The sequence below is a fragment of the Notolabrus celidotus genome, chromosome 17 (assembly GCF_009762535.1).
Source record: "Notolabrus celidotus isolate fNotCel1 chromosome 17, fNotCel1.pri, whole genome shotgun sequence".
Lineage (NCBI taxonomy): Eukaryota > Metazoa > Chordata > Actinopteri > Labriformes > Labridae > Notolabrus > Notolabrus celidotus.
Genome location: NC_048288.1, coordinates 11,312,241 through 11,336,586, shown reverse-complemented (window position 1 = coordinate 11,336,586; position 24,346 = coordinate 11,312,241). Strand labels below are relative to the sequence as shown.

Genomic DNA, 24,346 nt, shown 5'->3' with positions numbered 1-24,346 from the left:
CATTAAGGAAACACACATTCAGCACCTGGCAGGATAAGTTAATACGCAATATTTCACAAGATCCTGTGGCAGGAAGTCAGATCTGCTGTATGATAACTGTGAACTCTGAGTCATGTGTTCAGATCAGTAAGTGAAGGTGTCATGAAACAGAAGTTATCTGAAAACGGAAATAACATTTGACATTTGTAAATCATACATTCAACTTTTACCATATGATTCAATTTACACATCATACACGTACCTTTAATATTCATATTAATATATTATAGGCTGCTAAACAAATACCAATTTCACTATGTTTTATTTACCTGCTGTTTCCTAGTCCGTCTCACATGAGCCATTCCGAGCAAAGATATTATGGATACAAGATGTCTCACTCCCCAGCAATTCAACTATCTGTAAAACAATATAACATCTGTGCACAGTATGAAAACATGTGCAATGATGTCACTAAGGAATCATTCATTTTTAAATGCATCGGTGACTAATTTTAGTTGACTGCATCATCAAATCATTGCACTCCATGTCTTTATTGTCACTGTCAGCGTATGTGATGATTCATTTTCCATTCATCAGTCCTTGAACACCTCAATGTCACAAACCTTGTTCTTTCATTGATTACTTCATGTGCTAATTTAGTTTGTAGATTTCTGTCTTGTAGTGTACAGTAATGTGTCTTTTAACCTTTTTTTTTTTTTCCAACAATAAAAAGAACATTTTCAAATTTACTAGACCTCTTTTTACATGTAATATTATTATCAGCTTGTTTTATTGTTGAGGTCTGCTAAGATAAAATAGCAGAATCAAGTATTTCATATAGCCGTATAATAAATTAGGGATAGTGTATAGACACAGGACCCCGAATGCAAAGCTGGAATTCTAATTTGCATAAACATCCAACATTCACTATACATTGTCCTGCTTATTACCAGGCAACCAACTAAATACATAAACAAGTTGACACAAAACATTCATTTAAAGTGACTTTATTACAACTTTTGTTTTTTTTTCGTGCAGGACGAATCAACATTAAACTGAACATTTCAATTCATGGTCAACCAGAGTTGTAGATGAGTCACCAAACCTCATGTCCAAGTTGAATCTCAAGTCCCCAGTGTTCAAGTCGGAGTCGAGTCCCCATTACCCGAGTCCGAATCTAGTCCTTATTATTAATATTATTCATTATAAGAAGGAGCACTGTTTGATTCTAAACTACTGACAGTATGAACCTCAGAGTGTGATCTTTCGGCGGGGTAGAAAACACTTTTCATTTATTAACATTAAACTCTGACTGATCCTATCAACGTGTCTGGAGATTGAAATATTAATTAAGTTAAAGTGATGCGTGTATTACATAAATGCGAATGGAGCCTCTCTTAATGATGACACACACTTCTTGTTTCTTCTCCGCTGGGCTCACTGTGGCTCTCTAAAATACCTGCATCCCACCTGCTATTACTCAGAGTTATAACTAACCAAACCACTTGGACCCAGTGGTCCACTCACTTTAGTTGCTAAAATTACCGGTATAGTCTGCTAACAGTGATTACAGTCTAAGTTTAGCATCTTACTTGCTTTTCTGTGTGCAAACTTGACAGATGTCTTTAAAGTTTGTCCCTGCATTTGCTGTTAGTAAAGCTGCCCATTCTTCTTGGCAAAAAGCCTCCAGTTCCTGTAAATTCTTGGGCTGTCTTGCATGAACTGCACGTTTGAGATCTCCCTAAAGTGGCTCAATGTTATTGAGGTCAGGAGACTGAGAAGGCCACTCCAGAATCTTCCCTTTATTCTGCTGTAGCCAATGGCAGGTGGACTTGGCCTTGTGTTTTTGAAAGTTGTCATGTTAGAACGTCCAAGTACGTCCCATGCGCAGCTTCCGGGCTGATGAGTGCAATTTTTTCTCCAGTATTTTCTGATAACATGCTGCATTCATCCTGCCATCAATTTTGACTAAGTTTCCTGTTCCTTTGTAGCTCACACATCCCCAAAACATCAGCGATCCACCTCTGTGTTTCACAGTAGGTAGTGTACTTTTCATCATAGGCCTTGTTGACTCCTCTCCAGATGTAACATCTATAATTGTGGCCAAAAAGTTCAATTTTGGTCTCACTACTCCAAATAATTTTGTTCCAGAAGTTTTGAGGCTTGTCTCTGTGCTGTTTGGCATATTGTAAGCAGGATGCTTTGTGGCATTTGCGTAGTAATGGCTTTCTTCTGGCGACTCGACCAGGCAGCCCATTTTTCTTCAAGTGCCTCCTTATTGTGCATCTTGAAACAGCCACACCACTTTTTTTCAGAGAGTCCTGCATTTCAGCTGAAGTTATTTGTTGGTTTTTCTTTGCATCCCGAAAAATTTTCCTGGCAGTTGTGGCTGTAATGTTTGTTGGTCTACCTGAACGTGGTTTGTTTTCAACAGAATCCCTCAATTTCCACTTCTTAATCAGAGTTTGAACACTGCTGACTGACATTCTCAAGTCATTGGATATCTTTTTATATCCCTTTCCTGTGTTATACAGTTCAATTACCTTTTCCTGCAGATCCTTTCACAATTATTTTGCTTTCCCCATGACTCAGAATCCAGAAGCGTCAGTGCAGTGCTGGATGAAACATGCAAGGGTCTGTCAGGAGCCCATTTTATACACACACACACTGATTACAAGCAAACAGATCACAGGTGAGGATGGTATCTTTTATAGCCATTTACAGTTGTTTGACAATAAATGGCTTCACCCAACCACTAATCATGAGTGAAAAATTTTTTTTTGTGTTATCATTCATATTCTCTGAAAAATGGCCAAGAAATCACAAATTCTGCCAGGGTATGTAAATTTATGAGCACAACTGTATGTTTTGGAGTCATTCTTTCCACATGTGGAATTTGAACCATGTTGCCAGCACAACAATAAAATGATAGTATGTGTACAAAAGGGTTTGCCTAATATGGGCAAAAAGTAAACTACTCTGCAGCCACCTCCCTGATTTGGAAGCTTGTGTATTTTGATTTAGAACTTCTCGGAGGCAAGAATTCATCCTCAGCTAGAGAGATCACCAAAGAAGGAGAGCGAGACTGAGCGGACCTCAGGGTCTGAGTGAGCCGAACACCACCACTGTGCTGCTGGGCTTTTTATCTGCTCCTGATTGATGTCCTGGCAGGAGGAGCTGACTGTGGCCCAAATGAAAGCTCTCACTGGGGGTAGAGTCGCTGCTACAGGGAGCGCTGGTTAGCCGCCACAGGGAGGTGTGGGTGCTGGCTCAGTGAAAGCTAGAGCTGAGGCTGGTTGTTGTATTGATCAGCTGAAGGCCTCATGTTAGATAATGTCACCCTGAACCCTGTTAAAAGGTCGAGACAGTTTGTGATAGTGGCTGCTATGCAGCTCTGCCTCACAGAGAGGGGCTGTATCTTCTTTTCTTTTTTTGTTTTGTTTTGCATTTCGTGTCTTTGAGATGTCACAATCTGCTTTTGATCCATTAAAAAGTGGAAGTGACACAGCATGTAAGATAAGCAGATTATCAAAGCCACCTTAACTGCAGCAAACAACATCAGAAAAATATTTGGTGATAGTTAAAAGTTCAAAGATAAATGCTTGTTCAACTTGAAAAATGAATACTAATTAATTTAAAAACAAAAGCACTTCACAGTCCAAACATTGCACTCCTAAAACATTCGAAAGAGTTGATATATCTCAATGCATATTTGATACTGCAGACTAAATTTGTCATTATTTTTGTGCACATTTTCTCCTTATATAACCTCCAGACTTCATTAACCACAATGCAGCTTGAAATCCAATGGTTAGTTGGCAGAGGTGTCAAGTAACAAAGTACAAATACTTTACTACCTTACTTAAGTAGAAATTTTGGGTATCTATACTTTAGTGGGGTAATTATTTTTCAGCCAACTTTTTACTTCTACTCCTTACATTTTCAAACAATTTTCTGTACTTTCTACTTCTTACATTTTAAAAATTGCCTCGTTACTCTTATTTGATTCCGGTTTGTCATCTTTAAAAAAACAACACATATTTATGTACATTGACATTACAATGAAGGCCAATTATAACATGCCTGTGAAGTTTGACTTTTTTGCACCATTACAATACTTAAAGGCAACTAGTCATCATATCGTCCGCTCCATGAAACATGTTAATGCTCAGTAGTACACATATACAGTATGGTTCATTAATGTATGTGCATTGTACGAAAAGCCCTTCGTTTTCAATGGGCATAAATGCGGCTGAAACAGGTGCAACCCAAATATTTCAACATTAACATATTAATATAACATTATAGTCATTATGGTCTTTAGAAAAATGATTTTTGGGGGGGAAGGTGGCATAGTGCACTATAGGCCCCTGTGGCACAGCCTAAGCTTTTGTCCTTAATGGCATTTTTCCCCCTTCCATTACTTTTACTTTTACACTTACTATTACTTTAAGCAGTTTTGAAACCAGTTTTACACTTTTACTTGAGTAAAAGGCTTGAGTTGATACTTCGACTTCTACAGAAGTCTTTTTAAACCCCAGTATCTATACTTCTACTTGAGTAATGAATGTGAATACTTTTGACACCTCTGTTAGTTGGTAGGTGGGTGCATTGTACTAATAGCTGCTCCAGCAGCCTAGACTTGCTAGCGCTGATCAGATGGAGGAGGCAGCAGACGTTTAATGAACTCACATCATTCTGACCCCACACTGCAAGTTCTGTCTGTCCTCAGATCTGCAAAAAGATAAAGTGTACTTCTTCTAACTACATGTTATAAATCAAGGAGACATGTCCTAAAAGTAAAAGTTTCTTCATAAGCATAACAACAGGTGGCTGTTCAAATTGCATAACTTATTATTTCACCATACATGACTCAACATGTACTGATCAAAAGTTGAGTAAACAAGATGTCTTTCAATGCAACTGGGTCTGTCAAGTCCCTTTGTAGTTTGTATCCATGGTGTGGAATGTTGGCAAGGTTTTCTGCTCAAACATTGTTGTAAATTTCTACCAGAAGTTTAGTCGTAGTCTTGCAGTTTGTGACCCTGCAAGATCCCCAGTCTTTGCAAAAACTTTACTCAGACTAAAAACTCTGTGACTTGCTGCCACTTTGTCCTCAGAGGTGAGAGGGTGTCAGACGTTAGCCTTTTAAAAGTATTTTCAAAGCTTGGTCAAAGTTTTCTAGTGTGTGGAAGTCACTGATTCCTCATGATGAAAGGCCAAATGCCTCCATCCACATACAGTGGTGGCCAAAACTATCAGAACACTTGGCATATTTAAGAGGTTTCAGTTGTTTGGTTGAATTGCCCATTAAAATACCCATAAAATGAATTAAATATCTACAAAGTCATCATTATGCTCACCATAGAATAGAGCCATCATTAGGAGATTTTGGTCATTTTCCTTAAAAAAACAAGCTCGGCCTATTTCACTGTCAATGTCAGGCAATCATGTCCCTTCACAGAAGAAGCCAAATTACCTGTGTAATCATTGTCGGGTGTGATGATGGTTAAATTGATGGTGAGGACACAGTTGTGTGATTCTTTTGAATGTACAAAACCTATCATGCTCATTAAGTGATTGATAACACCAGTTTTTGTCACCAAGGCCGCACCACCAATTGGTATACATTCAAAGCCTCTAGAAGAAGTCTTGAACATTTGTTGCTGTCTGAACATGGATACGTTTAAGAAGAGGCTAACAAGTGAGCAACGGGTTTGAATAAAGGCCCTTTATGATGCTAGCTGGAGTTACTGCTGCATAGCCAAGTACTTGAGATGCAGTCAGAGCACTGCAACGAATACTTTAGATCGCTATGATGCCACCAATTCACTCCAGAACCGAAAAGGGAGAGGTATAAAAAAGAAACTTTCAGATGGACAAGTAAAGCATCTCAAAATGACATTTCAGCCTCAGGAACAGGTGACTTAGTGGAAGTTGATGGGTTCATGGATATGAAAGTATACCACAATATTCTTGTGAGGCACAGAGTACCATGTGGGAGTCGTCTTATTAGGCCAATGGAAAATGATCCTAAACATTCTTCTAACTACTGTTGGAACTACCTGCAACAGAAGGAATCTGTTGGAACATTGAAAATGATGGACTGGCCCCCTCAAAGTCCAGACCTCAACCTCATCAAGCAAAATGTGGGGCAAGTTGGAGATTATCTGGACAGATCTATTGTACATTCAAAGGAAACCCTTTGGCTTGAGTTGCAGAAGTCATGGGATTACATTAGTGTTGAAGTTCTCAGGAAATATATTGACAGTATGTCAGAGATGTGGTGCTGTAATTGCTGCAAAAGGTGGACATACGAAATATGGGAATAAGAATCCAGGTGTTTGTACAGTCTGTTTGGCGCACTATAGCCTACTTTTTCAAACATGTCCTCTTATGGAGGAACCGATACATGAAGAAGCTGCGTTACTCTGCAGGGAGATGCATTCACATGGGGATTTTCAGATCCCAGCTGGATGTTTCGTCATTTCCAAATAACTACATATAGGAACATGCCTTACATTCTATTGTGTGTCTGTATGATCTTATAAAGCCTCACTTCACCAACATCACCCATCGTGGACGTGCTCTTACATCCGAGCAGATTCTCTGTGATGCCCTCCGTTTTTCTCCAAATGTCCATTTTCATTTGTGTGAAACCAGTATTATGTTAAAGCTTTGGACATTGAAACAGCCACTGAAATATATATATATTATGTATGCCTCCTTTGTTCAATATGTCAAACAATACATAAGCGCAGTACCACTGTGAGTCTAGTATGACTAGGCTTTACCTGTGTGAACTATGTTCTTGTATTTCATTTTCAGCTGCTACAAATTGTACTTTTCTCCACCTGGAGTGCATCTAAATAAAAATACGTTTACATTAGTACAATGCAATTCCACGGAAGCATATAGTGAATACATGAAGTCTCAAAAATCTCTAATAGAGAATTATTATCAAGGTAGGCCTGTGCAAAGTTGACAATACCATCTTCGTTACTTAAAGACTGTAGTATCTCCCAATGTCCTCAACCCAAAGTAAATACAAGTGGATTAAACTGAACAAACGGGGCATGTTTACTTCCTAGTGTGGCCTTGAGGTGCTGTTTGGATTTTTCCTGGAGCGGAATGAGATTAATAAAAAAAAAAAAGGCTGATTTTTTAAATTCATAAAAACATTTCTCATAATTCTGAGAATATTATCTTGTTAATTCAGAAAACCAGAGCAGAATTTCTATTCTCATGTGAATGCCATATGCTTCTGTACAATTCTACCTGTTTCCCCCGTCCAATCAAATCCCATCCAGCTCTATTTGTATAGCACCTTTCATGCATACACGTACGCAGCCCATAGTGCTTCACATAGAACAGACGATTTTACTACTTATTGATCACTGTAACTCTAATAATACAAGAATAAGAATAAAAGAATATCTAAAATCCATGAAAAGTTCAAACAAATAAAAATGAATAAATACTTCCAAAAATAATTAAATAAACAAATAAAAAAATAAATAGCAATACAATGAAATATAATAATACATATTGTTAAAAACAACAATAATTAAAGAGCTTGATGTTCTAATGTCAAATTGTGAGTTCCAGCGTTTTGGAGCATAAAAACAGAAAGCTCACTCCCCAGCACTTGTGTTGGACACATGAGGAACATTTAAAAAATAATCCCAGAATATCATCAGTGTGATTACATTTTAAACAATTAGACTACATTCAAACGTTCACATTGTCTGGACCATGCTGCTTCTCCCTTATTCCTGCTGCTGCAGTGTTGCTTTTCTTCCTGAAAACATGCTTAATAGCCATGCGACTGCAAATGGATTTCCAGCTAAAGCAGGGTTAAGTATTTGAACTGCTTTTTGTTGCCTGTTGCCATTGTGAAACCATATCCCAGAGCTCAATTAATGTTATCTTTTTATAGCAATGGGACACGCACTGAACTCTGAACGAAGCCTCTCAGAGCTGATTGAAGAACCCAAATCAGTTGTTCTGGCACCAGAAAGTTTCCCATCTGTGAGTAAATCAACTCAGTTCAGAGTTTGTTGACCCTTTTCATGAAACGGGACCCTTGGGGGGTGGTCTGTGGAACTTTTTTTGTTTTCTGGGATTCTATTTTTGCATGTTTGTAGCTGGCCTGAATAAACTCTTAGAACCACAGATCCCATTCATCATCTCCACTCACACTGCTCATAATCCTACCGTTCAACACCATTTATATAAATCAGCCAAAAATGTGCTCCAGCTCAAACAACCAAGAGTGTAAAATGAAGAGGAAAATATACGCAAGAGTTATATTATTCCAACATATGAATATAACCTTTGCATAAACCAGATTTGTCTTCTAATTTTTGATCATTCAGCTATATTTCCCTTCGGAGTGATTTTTCACTTTAACATAAAAACATATTCCCCCTTTTATTACATTCCACAAACACTGCAGACTTACACTGCAGCTGGTGTAGCTAGCACTCTGACCCCCCAGTGTGTGTGTGTGTGTGTGTGTGTGTGTGTGTGTGTGTGTGTGTGTGTGTGTGTGTGTGTGTGTGTGTGTTGTGTTACACATCATTAATCATATCAGTCACCTCCCTCTGCCTGTGCGAAGCCGTTGTAGCAGTGAGCCGCTTGCTTGCTGTTAACATGCGGGTCACACGCAGCAGATGACCTGCAGTTTGAGTTATTTTCAGACCCTCTTTTTTCCCTCTGAATATATTGGATTATTCTGCCTTTAACAGGCTAACACTACAACATGGGTGTTAGTGTCACTGTGCTTTTCATCTCTATAACATATTACTCACCTCCCCGGCTTATGCTGAATTTTTGTTGCCCAAGAATCCACTTCCTCTTTCGTCCCATTTGCAAAACATGTTTAATCTGATTATCTTCAGCGCAATACAGTCAGACTTTTTAACTTCTCCCTGGCCTTGACTTTACTCATGACTTAGCAGAGAAAAATGGAGGAAAAGACCTCTTATCTGAAAGCATTACTTTTAGCTGAAGCCCCTTTTCATTCCTGACAGCTTGATTTTTTTTTGTCCCCCTCCTTCTCTCCTCCGGCAGAAAGAATAGCGCAAATGTAATCCTGGGTTACGATTTATCACCCAGCAGTGTACAAGGTGAAATGTAGCAGTGCCACAGAGGGAAAAGAAGGCGCTGAGGCAGGAGAGGAGTTTGGCAGGTGATTTGCTGGAGATTTAAAACAGAACCAATCCTGGGACCATCTTTAGGATTGTAATAAATGATGAATAAAGATGTCTATAACTGCAGGTGTTGGAATGATAAGCTACTTGTGATTGGTCTAATCATTCTCATTAGCAAGTTCTATCAACTTAAAACTCTTAAAATACAGACATTCATTAAAGAGCAACTTAAGGAGGACTCCGATCTTGTCTTTCTTCAAATATGGAAATGAAAAATGTTAGGCTAACCACTCTTGATGTTATTTTTGTTTTCTGAAACTCATTTTAAATGCGAAAAAGAAGCAGGCGTACTGCTGATTAAGAGCTTTGATTTATTCGAATAGATAGATTTAAACAGTTACATACAAGAAGTGACCAAACATTCCTTTTTGGTTTGTCGTCCACACACAATCTCTGAACAATCTTTAAAAACAATTTTACAAATATAATTAGTTCTATGCAAATTTCAACAAACATTTCAAAACAAGAGTGCAATATGTACAAAGAACAAACATTTATAGGCTAAGGACATGTGAAAAATGACTGGAACATGACTGTACATGCTTGATTCATTCTTTTAGAGAAGTACATTATTTTAGGATGGTCTATACATGGAGTAACCACAAGTGCCTTGTTCCCAAGTTCCCTGTATTCTCTTTTAGAACAAACAGCTGTGCAACAGATTAAGTAAGCACAACAAATTTACTGGAGATATGATTCAACTATATGACTTAGTAATATATTGCAATAAAGGAAGGCTAGGTGTGTCTATGTTACCTACACCTCACCATAATCATCTAAAAAAAAAAATCATGGTTGCATAGTGCAAAAAACTGCAGTTCCTCTTGTGTCCACTTTAGGCTGGCTGCAAAAGCCAATGAATAGGTCCCATGTTAAAATGCCCATTTTACAGCAGCATTACAGCCTGGTACAAAATAAAATTCAGCATGTGCCTCCTTTTTCTTAATCCTACACACTGTACAACGGTGAATATTTCTATAACACATCTATGAAATAAAATAAAGGCTAAGAGGTATGCATATATCTGCTTAACCGTGGTCATGGCTGAGTTGACTGACAGGCAGTTGTGTTGTAGAGGTTAAAGCTAAAAGGCTTTCTCAGCTGAACAAAAGTTAGGTCTGTACCATCATTTCCAACATGGCGGCCCCCATTATTGGGCTTCAGAAACTAGACTGGCGATGTCATCCATGTTTTATACAGCCTATGGATGCAGCAGAGTGAGTGGCAGTTGTGATTGAATTACAAATGTGTAAGACAAAACACAACCGAACAATTACCATTGCCAAATAAGGATCTTTTAAACTGTAAAGCCAGGATCTATGGTAATTTGACGTCATGTAAGTAACTGCATAACTTTTTCTGTTATTGATTCCAACAGTTACTGCAAATACAAAAGTTGTGTACTTTCTGTAGCTTGATAGAAGTAAGAAGATGCTGCAAATAGGATTAGATACAACTTTGAATATATGTGCATGTTCATATTACATCTGTCTAAGATTGCATCTCCAGATTATCACAACTGTTGGTATTTACATATTATTGAAATTGCCTGCATATTCATGTTACTTAGAGGTTATTTGCCGTAACCGCTCAACTTCCTTCATATTGAACATACCATAGATTGTGGAAACGGAGAACAATAGCATGTTGCTATAGACCAGAGGTTTGCAGATCCCTGCATTAACAGTGTTGCCTCTTTTGTTCCGAAAATGTTCTCGATAAAATACAAATTTTAAAGCTTGAATAATCGCCCTGGCACCACTAGAACGCCAGATTTTTTTCATAACATGGCAATTTTGAAGATATTAAGATTACGAGTTTTCCATTATGAGAGGCACAGCTGACTTGACTGACAGGCGGGAACACTGCAGCTGTTGGCTAGTATTATTAGACTAAATATAACAATATTCACTTTACAAGTCTAGAAAAAAATACCTCTCAAGTTTCTTGAAAGGAGAATAATGTCTTAATTCATTAAACTTAACTATGAATGGGACTTATATAAAGTATAATCAGACTTTTTTGTGCTAGAAATAAGACAGAAATGCGTCCTAGTTTTAAGTGTATTACAGCCTCAGTCATGTTATGGATGGACTGTACCAAAATGTATCATTTATTTCGTTTACCTGAAAATCTACAAAGATCTAAATCGAAAGAAAAAAAAATCTTCCAACATTTAACTCCTAACTTAATGAACAAAGCAGACCTGAGAGACAAAGGCCAATCTCTCTCTAAAGCCCATTTTGTGTACTTTTGGTGGACATGCTTCTGCTTTGCTGACTGACGGAAATATGCTTCCTCAACCTCGGGAAACGTTTCACCATCATCTGTCTGAAATAGTTCTGGAACTTTTTCCCCACAAATGTGTAGAAGAGGGGACTGATGCAAAAGTAAATGTAGGTCAAGTTACGAGTGACATGAACAGCAGCCGATTTACTCCCTCTTTCTTCACAAGTCTGTTCATCATCTTCAAGGGATTTTTCTTTAATCAGCAATGCAATGTTGTACGGGGTCCAGCACACAAAAAACAACACGACAATGCAGAATATCAACCTGACTGTTTTGAACTTGGTAACAAGTTGAGATGATAGGACAGTGATAGCGATCCTAACGTAGCAGTAAGTTATAACTACAAGAGGGAAGATCAAGAAAAGAAAGAGCTGAATGTAAAATCCGGATTCTCTCAGGCGCATCGCAGCATCGATGTCTAAGTCTCCGCCTTGGTCCTGGCAGTAGGTTCTGCCGTCCATTGTACTTTCATATGTGGAGTGGAGGATCATCTCCTTGATGCACACCACACTGCTTACAACCCACACCACAACACAGGAGATAACGGCATAGCGATGATTTCTCATTCGAGGTGCACTTAAGGAGTACACTACTGCAATGTGCCGGTCAAAGGTCAAAAGAGTGAGAAAGAGGACAGAACTGTAGAAGCCCAGGTAGTAGAAGGTGCCAACAATCTTGCACATGGGATTACCAAAGATCCAGGTGGAGAGCTGCTGGTAGACTCCCCAGAAGGGAAGGCTGGACACGAAGATCAGGGATGAGAATACCAGGTTCAGCAGCAAGATGTTGGTCACAGTGGTCAGCCTTTCGAACCTGAGAAATGGTTATTTAAAGTTATGTTAAGATGAAAACAAAATGCTAATGGGTCACATAAGTCTCCATACAAATAGGAAAATATTTTCAAAATATGTCTGTTGACATTTGTAATGATTTTCAGTATCCTAGTTAGGGTAGTGTGCATTTAGTCAACTGAACGATTAGATATTGTCACCCTTGCTTGTCGTAATCAGAATTACCGCAAGCGGTCTGGCTCCATGCTCTCTCGTTCGTCAACAACCACCCTCTGGAGTCATGTGACCAAGGTTTCCCTGTAATTACTTAATTAACGATTATCCTCCTCCTCTCCTCATCCATCTTGTCTTTATTGTCCTCTAAAATCCTCTGACCTGTTGACTCCAGGCCTGGCTTCGCTCATAATGACGGTTCGTTGTTGTAGTTAAGTGAAATACAATCTAGCGATAACACAGAGGGCCCGATCAACTAAGATCCCAAATAACGAGCACTATTTTGTGTGTGCAAATGAATAAAAAATTTCACGTGCTATTTCTGGGCGTGTTGCGTGCGATCTACTATGACTGCGTGCACAAATGATAACAAGTGCAAAAGTGGTGCAGACTACCCTTTAATGAGTATTTTGCGAATGCTACTGGCTGTCACCACGGAGAGTTTGAGAGAGCAGAGTGGCCGAAAACGAAAAATTAAGTTTGAAGTCATAGAATTGGAGGTCTTGATGGAGGAGGCAAATAAACACACTGGTGAATCCAGCAGAGACACTGGAAGCAGTAAGCTGAAAGCATGAACGCATCTACTCTACTCCAAAATGCAATCAGTGTTTTGATGGAGTTTAGAGAGCAATTTGATGAGGCTAAGTCTGCCACTCGTGCTCTAGCTACTAAATTGGGAAGTCAATAGTAGTTTTAAACCACCAGGGCCAGAAAAGTTAGGCGTCACTTTGATGAAGACAGTCGCCTCACTGACGCAGACAGCAATGGCTGTCTTGATATCATCATCTAGCAACTGTCCCAAAGATTCACGTTCACCCGAAAGTTGCTCCCTCTCACATGGAACTGTGAACATGTTCGTGGCAGTTCACCCCAACACACTTCTGCAAGCACGAGATGAGGACACCAAGCTACAGTCCGGACATCGCCCCCAGCTTCCCTGGCCAGCTGCTTTTTTTTGGAACCTCTTTGCGGGAGCAGATACCAAAGCAAAAGTCTGTTAAGGATCCGGCAAAAATGCTCATTGTCAACCACCCAGCAGTAACTCCTGCATTCAGTGAGGTTTGCACCCCCTCCTTTTATTTTTGACTTCTGAGCGCTCATTCTCCAAGTTAAAACTAATTAAAAACATCTTGAGGAGCACGGTGGAACAGGAGAGACTTTGTGGGCTTGCCATGTTGTCCATTGAGAATGACAGAGCAAAGAAAATGGACATACAGTGCATTGTGTACAGGTCTGCGGGGCTTAAGGCTCGTCGTATGCCCTTCAAATAGTGGTGAGTAAGCCTAGAATATAATTTAGTTCCTAATTTAGTTCCTAAATAGTCTAATATGTTCCTCTCAGTGGAAGCCTACATTGAAAGACATGTAGTCAAGGAGTTTCTGTGCAGCTGTGTCGCTCTTTTTGCTCTGTTTGTTTTCACAATTGGGAGTTTACACTCCTACTAGCAAGAGCAGGTGAGAAAATTGTCCAAGGCCCCCTCATAATTGTAACACAGATTAAGCACATTAGTGATGTGTCATGATCAAAAGCTGGCTTGCACTGAGCGCCGATGCTTTATAGTGGATCAGAAGAGCTGGCTTGCATCGAGAGAGAGCCAGTTTTTTCCTTTCACTGCTTAGCTCTCGCAGTGCTCAGCCCCAGCTCTGCAGCAAGAACTTTGTTTTGATTGGTCAGCATGGCGGCCATGCGGCCAATCACATGTGAGGATATAGGATACAGGTGATGGAGGGGAGGCTGTGTATCCTGGCTACATCTGTTCCTTCAGAGAGAGTCTTCTCAAAGACCGGGCAAATACTCACTGAGAGAGGAAATCGGATCAGCCCATCCATGAGGCATCTGATTTTTCTCAATGCCAACTTGAGGACATCAATAATGTTTGCTCCAGTTTGGTTCTGTTTCTGGTTCTGTTTGCTCGAGTTTGGTTCTGGTTCTGTTTGCTTGAGTTTGGTTCTGGTTCTGGTTCTGTTTGCTCGAGTTTGGTTCTGGTTCTGTTTGCTTGAGTCTGGTTCTGGTTCTGTTTGCTCGAGTTTGGTTCTGGTTCTGTTTGCTTGAGTCTGGTTCTGGTTCTGTTTGCTCAATTTTGGTTCTGGTTCTGTTTGCTTGAGTTCGGTTCTGGTTCGGTTTCCAGTACTGGAAAACTGGTCAACTGTTTTCCAGGTTTTCCAGGACGCTTGGGAACCCTGATATTCATGAAGGCAAACACGCTAAATGGATAGCTAGTGCTATTTTGCTCATTTGACAGACGCAATCCTCGGTGCTCCCTGTTAGTACATCAGCTTTCCGTGCGCTATCAAGTTTGCACGTGTTTTAATACATGCAAACCTTTAGTAGATCGGGCCCACAGTATTTTATTCTTGACCGGATGTTTTAGTGTTGTTTTGGTGCCTGACTTCCTGACTTCCTGACTTCGATACGTCTTGCTACGGCATCCAGCAAAAACAAAAACATTGCGTCTCTTTTACAGAGGGCTCCGATCTGCCGGATCAGAGACACAGCCAGAACACAACAGAGCAGATCCAGTGAAAGTTAACACATTCACTAGAATAGAAACCTATCAGATCTGTTGCCATGACGGATTGAAGACGGATTGGACACAGATCTAGTGGAATTTGTCCGTAATACTCTACTACCTGGATGTAAACAGCACAAATGACTGATGGCATTTGTAGTGTGGCGTTGTTTGACAGCAATTGATTCAGAAAATTAGGATGCAGTTGGATGTAGGCTATGTCCTGTGAACTTGGAGCAACAACTTAAGAGCACAGGCACATGGAATTTATAGTTCAAGCCTGTATGACTGCACAATTGCTCTTGGTATAAAATTTGGTGCCCCCTGTGGAATGAAAGTGATGCCTCTTCTCTCTTTGTTGATCCCCTCCTGTATTAGTAAGTAGAGTCTCTGAAGAAAAATCATCCTGCTTTCTTATAACTGTCTTTATTATTATATTAACACTCTTTAACTGTTCGCTGTGGAAAAAGTAAAAAAAAGGCTGTTTCTTCAGCGTGCTGTCAATCGTCCAGTCAGACACCCGCCTTCTAACAGGGATTACAGGCATTCAGAAGTGCATTACAGAAATCGACAGTCTTGTTGCTGATGGTTTTGTAGCTCAGAAAGAGGCATCAATGTTAATTTTAGTCTGTTTCATACCCGGCTGAAAACTCCTCACAGGAGCTTCAAAAGCATTGAAAGTGAAGGTTAAATTGGAAGGAATTAGTTTTAATGAATCATAATCCAGATTATGTTGTCCTTATATTTCTGAAATGATATGATACTGCTCTGAGCTAAATTCAGTTACCATAAAATCTGTTGTATAAGACAAACTTTGATACCTTTTGTCCTATCTAAAAAGTTAGCTGCTTCCTACATAGGGTAATGATTCGGCCAGTATACCATAAACAGTGTACAGTGTTTAATCCAGGCAAAGTTGTACTATGTAAACCCCCTTAGAGTTACCCCCTGGATAGCTCCTGTGTTCCTCTCTTGGAGGTATAAGGACAAGAAGTTCCCAGTTCATCTTCATGTCCCTTTTTGCACTGTTTGACAAGCAGAAAACATCTCCCAAAGCCTGTCATAGAACTACTCTGCCCACACTTCCTCCTCAAATGTCAGATTTTTGTTAGCTGCAAGTGTAGACATCAGATACTAGGAATGCTCCAAATCAACTCATTTCCCAGTCATTCAAACTGAGACTTAGAATCCAAACAAAGCACTGGTGTAAAGGAACGAAAACACTCAAAATTGAGCACAATTTATTTAATAAGGCTAAACACAGGATCACAGAGTTTAACTGATGGAGGATGTAAACCACGTCAAATTGGTCTGCCAAGTGTGGCTAACATTAGCAGGGCTAGCCCCACTAGCCCCCGATCCTCCACATGCTTTTGCTAGTCACGCATTGCTCTAGTTGAGAAGTTATATGCCAACCTGCCACAGCCTACACACAGCTTTAACCCTATTTTCTACATTAAAATACTGCCAAACTGCACTGCACTGCCAGATGACCTCTGTCACCTGTGCATGTTTACATCCCAGTAGTAGAGCATTATAGCATTGTTGTAGCAGCCAGAACAGCACCTGCAACCCCGACTAGAGGAGAGTGACTTCGCTTGGACACATGATCAGTGTTTTGGGACCACAGTAATAAGAATATTTCTAATTAGTTTATTGGACCAGTGATTCTGGTGCTGATGAGCAGAGTGACGACATTTAATCATTCAGTTGGCTGAACATGCAAGGGGCAAATCCCTATTAATAACAATTATCCTCGAAGAATGTATGTAATCTCAGAAACTAATGACCGGAAATAAATCAATCCAGCATTCTTGAAGCTTTTACTGTTCAGTTCTGTTGAAAATGGGTTAATTTTTTTAATGTAATGTTTATCTTTAAAGACGTATATAAGAGTAAGGGTTAGGGTTAAGTGTGGCTGTAATTTCTTAAATGAGGCTTAGTTTAATGGAGCATAGATAGACACATTAATTTCATATATGTAAATGTAGTATTAACTTGCTCCCCACTAACTTAACATGGTACATTCAGTGAAAAGGTTATCAGTTAGAAAAAGTGAAACAAGATACGTTAGTTAAATAACCTTGAAATTCTCCCCAACTTAATCCTACAAAACTGCAAATAACTCTTTACTACATAGTTTCCTTTTTCCTTCCCTCAGCATACAGTCTTAGTGACCTTAAACTCATGGGGAAGCAACACTTGTTTGTGATCAATTCTACATCTATTCCAGTGTTAATTGTGGTAGCTGTTTTAGATTTAGTCTTAGTCTTTAGATGAAAATGCCTGGTGGTTTTAGTCACATTTTAGTATTTTTAGCCTTTTAAGGTTTTGTATACTTTTATTGATTTTAGTCGCCAAAAACTCAAAACATCTTAGTCTAGTTTTTGTCACATTTTAGTCTTTAATTTTGTCATAACATTTTCTCTTTAAAATCATTCATGTAGTCGATCAGATATCAATATCATGGTTGTACAAAGTGTTGAAATCTGCAATATTTCACTCTTTTAACACTTTTGCTTGTGTAATATCTTAAGTCAACTTATTTAGCCTGTCCCTGCTAAAAGTCAAATGTAAACATTATTTTTGGAATTTGGAATTTCAAAATAAAAAACATCGGAAATTTAGCATATACATTTATTTTGAAATTCCCAAAATATTTAGGTGTTCTCTTATCAGTCAGAATCAAAATATTTAAGTGTAAACCGGGTATTTACTGTCACATATACAGTATATGAATTACCTTGCTGTTAAACATTTTTATATTACAGATCTCTTTTACTTTGAAAATCATTGGTTTGCAATTTTGTTTCTGGACTGGTAAAAATGTTCCATCACTTGTAAAATTGTTTTTTTGTTTGTAAAAGTGTTTCTGATTTTGTAAATTTGTTTTCTCAAATGTACGTTTGTTTTAGCCATGGTAAAAGTATTGAGCTGATGTAATTTAGATTTATAAAATGTAAAAATGTTTTCACAATGTAAATTTGTCTATCCATCCATCCATCCATCCATCCATCTTCTTCCGCTTATCCGGGTCGGGTCGCGGGGGCAGCAGCCTCAGCAGGGAAGCCCAGACACTCCTCTCCCCGGCCACTTCCACCAGCTCTTCTGGGAGGATACCGAGGCGCTCCCAGGCCAGCTGAGAGACATAGTCTCGCCAGCGTGTCCTGGGCCTTCCCCGTGGCCTCCTCCCAGTCGGACATGCCCGAAACACCCCCCCAGGGAGACGCCCGGGAGGCATCCTGACCAGTTGCCCGAACCACCTCATCTGGCTCCTCTCGACCCGGAGGAGCAGCGGCTCTACTTTGAGCCTCTCCCGGATGTCTGAGCTCCTGACCCTATCTCTAAGGCTGAGCCCAGACACCCTGCGGAGAAAGCTCATTTCGTCCGCTTGTATTCGCGATCTCGTTCTTTCGGTCTCTACCCACAGCTCGTGACCATAGGTGAGGGTCGGAACGTAGATTGACCGGTAAATTGAGAGCTTTGCCTTCTGGCTCAGCTCTCTCTTCACCACGACAGACCGGTACAGCGCCCGCATCACTGCAGACGCCGCCCCGATCCGTCTGTCAATCTCCCTTTTCCCCTCACTCGTGAACAAGACCCCGAGATACTTAAACTCCTCTGCCTGGGGCAAAGACTCCCCTTCGACCCGGAGAGGGCAAGCCACCCTTTTCCGACTGAGAACCATGGCCTCAGACTTGGAGGTGCTGATCCCCATCCCCGCTGCTTCACACTCAGCTGCAAACCGTCCCAGTGCGAGCTGGAGGTCACCGTTCGATGAAGCCAATAGGACCACATCATCTGCAAAGAGCAGAGACGGAATCCCAAGGCCACCGAACCGGAAACCCTCCGCCACTTGGCTGTGCCTAGAAATTCTGTCCATAAAAGTTATGAACAGAACCGGTGACAATGGGCAGCCCTGGGGGAGTCCAACCCCCACCGGGAAGGAATTCGACTTACTGCCGGCAATGCGAACCAGACTCTGGCTCCGACAAAACAGAGACTGAACGGCCCGTAGCAACATTAAATTTGTCTACAACTTTTTAAAAGTGTTTCATCCTTTGTAAATTTGCATTGCACTTCCCAGCCATCATTAACAGGAGCAAAATCCCTGCTATCACCAGGATACAAGTCATTTAAACGCAGGAATTTAGAGTAACAATCTGTATTTACCCTCCAATTAATCAGAAACTGAAAAGAACATGGATAATGAAAATCCAGACTGACGTGGTGACGTAATGTCAGCGCCAAATGGCTTGATTAATAGTAAGAGTTTGACGTTTAAATGGCCTACATAACAGTTGACAAATGTTTTGATTTTCTTTGACCTATTTTCTTTCAACTTGTTCATCAATCAAGAATCAATAACAGTGTGACGTCAGAGGAAAATGGCTTTCATATGAATATGGCAATTTTTTTAACTCACAAGTTAATAAAGCAGCAAACTCAGGAAGATGAACGATTTAAGTTGTGAGTTTATGTTGTTTACTCACCGATAGATGATCACAAGAACCAACACGTTGCCAGAGACACTGAAGAAAAAGATGAAGTAGTAGATAATGGACATATACGCTCCTAGAGAGTTTTCACTGTCAGGATTACAGGGTTCAACCGGTGTCAGAAACGTATAGTCTGTTGATTCTGTTGTGTCCATCATAGCTGTTGTTGGATCCATCTTAACTCAAATTATATGAAGTCTGTAAGAAACAGAAATACAACAATCAAATGAGGCAGTCAGTATGAGGTTGAATTTGTAAAATATTCAGATCTGAGAGAACAGTTAGTGGTATTAATGTGGACTCCATATCAACACACCTTTCACTGAGTACCTCTGAGAAACACAGTGAAATAAAGCAGATGTTTGAGGGATGGAGAATCATACTAAACTGAACTGACTTACCACCTGGCCAGTAGAGAAGCTGCCACTTGTCGGCTGAGTCTGAAGGCAACAGCTGTCTGAGTCAAAGTGAGTTCAAGTCACTCCAGAAAAAGTCATGGGAAGGAAGTAGCACTGAAGTGTGTGTGTGTGTGTGTGTGTGTGTGTGTGTGTGTGTGTGTGTGTGTGTGTGTGTGTGTGTGTGTGTGTGTGTGTGTGTGTGTGTGTGTGTGTGTGTGTCTGGGTGTCTGGGTGTGTGTGTGTGTGTGTGTGTGTATGTGTGTGTGTAAGTGGGAGGGATTGGCTATGATTCTGCAAAAGTACTGTGGCAACACATTCTCTGAATCATGGGCTGTTCAGCAGCTTAGGTTTTAAAGATGTATTCACACAGACAGAGCAAGTTTATCCTTGAAGATGTAATAGTTGTTCAAAATATGAATACCAGTACATAGCAACGGAAATACCTCTGATTAAATGCTCTAACCAGTATCAGCATTACACCAGTCAATGCAACTATTAAAAATCAGCCTCCCTAAAAATGGATCTAGTCTTATAATTAGCTAAATAGTTATATACTGACTGACATGTTTTTACTTATGGTCAATATGGACAGTTTAATCAAGTGCAAACAACAACAAAAGCCAGTTTTGGGCAAAAGTGTACGTCTTCTTGCTTAGCATGTTCTCAAAAGGATAGTTCAGGGGATTTTTCAAGTGTGTAAGAGTAATATTAATAGTAATGGCATTATGCACAGAGGATGCCAGTTAGCTCAGACACCTTTTGTTGAGGAGCTGGCAAGAGAACTAGAATGATGCGTTCAGCTCTACCATGTAATTTAACTCATTTTAGAGCCTCTGGGAACGTGACTTGGAATATTTAAGATTCATACTGAATATCAAAATTGAATGTGTAATTAAGAATTAAAAAATCTGAGTGAAAATAGACATCCATAACTATGAAAAAAAGACTTCAAAAGCAGCTTATTTTCCAGATCAGACCATTTCTCAGGACTGTCTGGGTGTGGCAGCTAGGTTTTTGATTGACTCATCAATCAGAACATTCAGAGACAAAGCCTACATGTTTGAGCCGTCTCACTCCGAATCTGAATCCAAAAATCTCCTGCATCGTAAAAGTGATCATTTCAAATGGTCTCTGAGTGCTGAGTTACAAAATACGTATATAGTTTATCACTTTTATTACAACATAGTCACCACATTCGGGGCATGAGGAACATGGGCTGTCCGGAGCAGTGGCGACTGTAGTGCAGGAAGGCAAAGCACGTCACCGGGTGTCAGACGGAGCCGTTTGGCTACACTCTGAGCTGTTTGGGGGAAGTTAGTGAACCAGTCCTGGGGAAATGAGCAGGAACTATAACCCGCGACCAGATGTTTCCCTGTATCCACTCCAGTTAGGAAAGAAGAAGAAGAATGACAACAAGCTGTCATCTTCACTGGTGGATGTGCAGACAGGGACACACGAGCACAGTGGTGCAAAGAGCAGAGACAGCTATACAGATAGATTACAGGCAGTACGTGATTAGCCCTAAAACAGGGAAGGAGCAGTCAACTTTACAATCTATCTTTTTTTTTTTTTTTTTGGCCTATCTTTTATTTACAGCTAATATCATGTTCTGTAAAAGAGGGCGTGCACACTTAGGTAGACCAAAAAATAAATAAATAAATAAAGTAAAAGAAAGAATACACAAAGATATATAAAGGGACAGGGAAAGAGAAGGAGAGAGAGACCTACAATCTATCTTTAAGATTCAAGTGTACAAGGTTAAATATCTGAAACATAAACAAGGGCTAAGCCATTTAGTGCTTTGAAACAAGTATAACAATCAGAAAATAAACTCTTAACTTAATTGGTAGCCAGTGTAGTGACCCTGAAATTTGGATAATGTGGGATCTGCAATTAATCTGGCTGCTGCAATTTTGACAAGTTACACTCAACTTCAGTTTTGTTCACCATTTAGTAGCGTTACACAAATATTAGCACTTGCCCTCTTGGATGTTCTGTTGGTGAAAAGTCAAGCTGAGAGATGAATGTATGACTGATAAGTTCTAAATCTGGAGCTAATAAAAAATGACTTGATTTGCAACGTTGTGAAGCTGGAAAAAGCAAGCTTGGGCCAATTATTTTACAGGCACGGTGTGCAGTCATTAGCGTCATTCATAGGTATGCTTAAATTAGCATAATATTATCTGAATCTAAAAATATGTTTGTTTTGTTACCTTAGATGAGCCTTTTGTGTCTTTAAAGGAGAAGGTCGCCGTCTTGCACTGCCATGTTTCTCCAGTAGCAAGAACAGACAAACCAGTAACATACATGTTTATGTATTTAGTGTGTCCAAAATGTACCAGTCGAAGGACAAAGGAGGAGCCAATGAAAAAATGTTTTTTTGTTTTGCCAAAATGTTTTTTATTGATAAGTTTATTAATAGTAATTGACAAATGGAGGATCATACTTATCATCCTTATCATGCATCACAGGGGCTTCTTGTCCTCTAAGGCCAACGTTGCTTTTACAGACGGTAGGGATGAGCAAAGGAGCGCTTTTATCTAGAATCTGTCCGCTAATTCCCACTTCTACACACTGTACCTTTAACATTAATATGACATTTCAAACGAAGGTCAAACAAAATAACAAGATTTCTTAAGAAGAGTTTGACACACGGAGGACCAATCCGCTGGAGAGCGCTGTTGGTAGTACGTTCAAGGCCAATGATAAGAAACTCTGTTTCATCTGAATTAAGTAAACAAAAGTAAAACATAACCAACACTTCTCAGAAGTTAGTAATAGTCTATGGAATGATGAGGAATATGCAGCTGTGCAGCCACTAGTGTATTTTACAAGAAGACGTTGTTGCTGTTGAAGGAAAAAGTGACACATATTTAACATTTAACTGAACAAAGTTGTTTTTGTAGGAAAAAACATCCTTCATTTTCCTTCCCCTTAGTAATAAGTGTACTCCTCCCAACCACTCTGTTATGTGATGTTTCCAGTTGTAGTAACCAAAGTTTTTATGAAAACACTCAGTATGGTTCACACTCAATATTACTTGTCAACATTATACTGTACGTTTAACCATTGTGACATTGTCTGCTTTTGACACAAGGTTTTCTCAATAAAGAGGAAGACATTTTTCACTCCTGTCATCACCGGAGTTACATTACTTGACCTCAGACACAGGCTGTGACGCTGTACTTCATGCACGTCTCAGTGCTTACTGGATAGTTGGTGTGGTTACTATGTGGTCAGTCAGTGTTTCTTCCTGTTGGCGGACGTTTGTGATGTAATATTAAATCCACATCTGTTGTAGGTGTCTTGTGCAAGAGAGGTTTCATGTAAATGGCCTGAACTGGCTTTACTTATTCATTGCCTTTCATGAAGGGTGTGCCCCTCCCACTCTTACTTTAAAACTCACTCATGACTGCAAGGGGAGCGGTTACTGTAAGACATGAGTTACAGAGAATGCTACAGTTACTTTGCAGATGTATCAGCTTTAATCAGCTCATGGGTTTGATGCAGATGTTTTTGTAATGTTATAAGGGTCCTTAAAGCCACTATGAGGAGTTTTTGACTGGTTGGGAAACAGAAATTAAAAGTGATGGTTTTAATTTACGGTGGCCCTGAGAGCTCACAACCCTGCAATTTAAGAAAACACATTCAAAAAGACAAAACACAAGCAAATTAAGAAAACATTTTCATCAGTTTGACAACACATGCGCAGCATTTAGAAAACGCGCTGAAAAGATCACAGCACAACACATTAGAAAAACAAGCTGCAAAGACCACAACACAACACATTAGAAAAACAAGCTGCAAAGACCACAGCACAACACATTAGAAAAACAAGCTGCAAAGACCACAACACAACACATTAGAAAAACAAGCTGCAAAGACCACAGCACAACACATTAGAAAAACAAGCTGCAAAGACCACAACACAACACATTAGAAAAACACGCTGCAAAGACCACAGCACAACACATTAGAAAAACAAGCTGCAAAGACCACAGCACAACACATTAGAAAAACAAGCTGCAAAGACCACAGCACAACACATTAGAAAAACGCACTGCAAAGACCACAACACAACAGAAGTGTTTCCAGAGGACACTTAAAAGTGATGCACACATACGGACATGCTTGTAGTTTAACAGCAGATCACTGCAATAGGCTGAATCATGCAATCACATTATTGACTTTTTAATCTCATTTTCCAACACCAATCTCATTTTCCAACACCACTGACGGTAAGAGAACCTTAAAAGTGCTGTGACTCAAGCAACAAGCATGTCCGGACGTGTACATCACTTTTTAAGCTCTCAGGGCCACCGTATTAATGACCTCTAAAAGCAAACAAGACCATCACCAAAGATGTGGCTTTTACACGCTTCCCCATTTGTGGTAGAAGCAAATAAATGGAATACAAAACTTATTTGAATCTTTTCTTGTTCAAGACATCTTT

General features: G+C 39.8%; 1 protein-coding gene across 3 annotated transcripts; it reads right to left on the bottom strand.

The window, feature by feature from the left end:
- Positions 1-9,485: 9,485 nt before the first annotated feature.
- On the bottom strand, positions 9,486-20,008 carry LOC117828808 (C-C chemokine receptor type 3-like). Of its 3 annotated transcripts, none has more exons than XM_034706127.1 (3): positions 19,897-20,008; positions 19,490-19,693; positions 9,486-12,296 (listed from the first exon to the last, which is right to left on the bottom strand). In XM_034706127.1, exons 2-3 carry the CDS (start codon positions 19,669-19,671, stop codon positions 11,426-11,428), a joined length of 1,053 nt encoding a protein of 350 aa, XP_034562018.1. In that variant the 5' UTR covers positions 19,672-19,693; positions 19,897-20,008; the 3' UTR covers positions 9,486-11,425. The 3 variants fall into 3 exon arrangements, with proteins under 3 accessions (XP_034562018.1, XP_034562019.1, XP_034562020.1); XM_034706128.1 differs by having other exon boundaries at positions 19,900-19,953; XM_034706129.1 differs by lacking the exon at positions 19,897-20,008 and adding an exon at positions 19,812-19,860.
- Between the last annotated feature and the right edge of the window lie 4,338 nt (positions 20,009-24,346).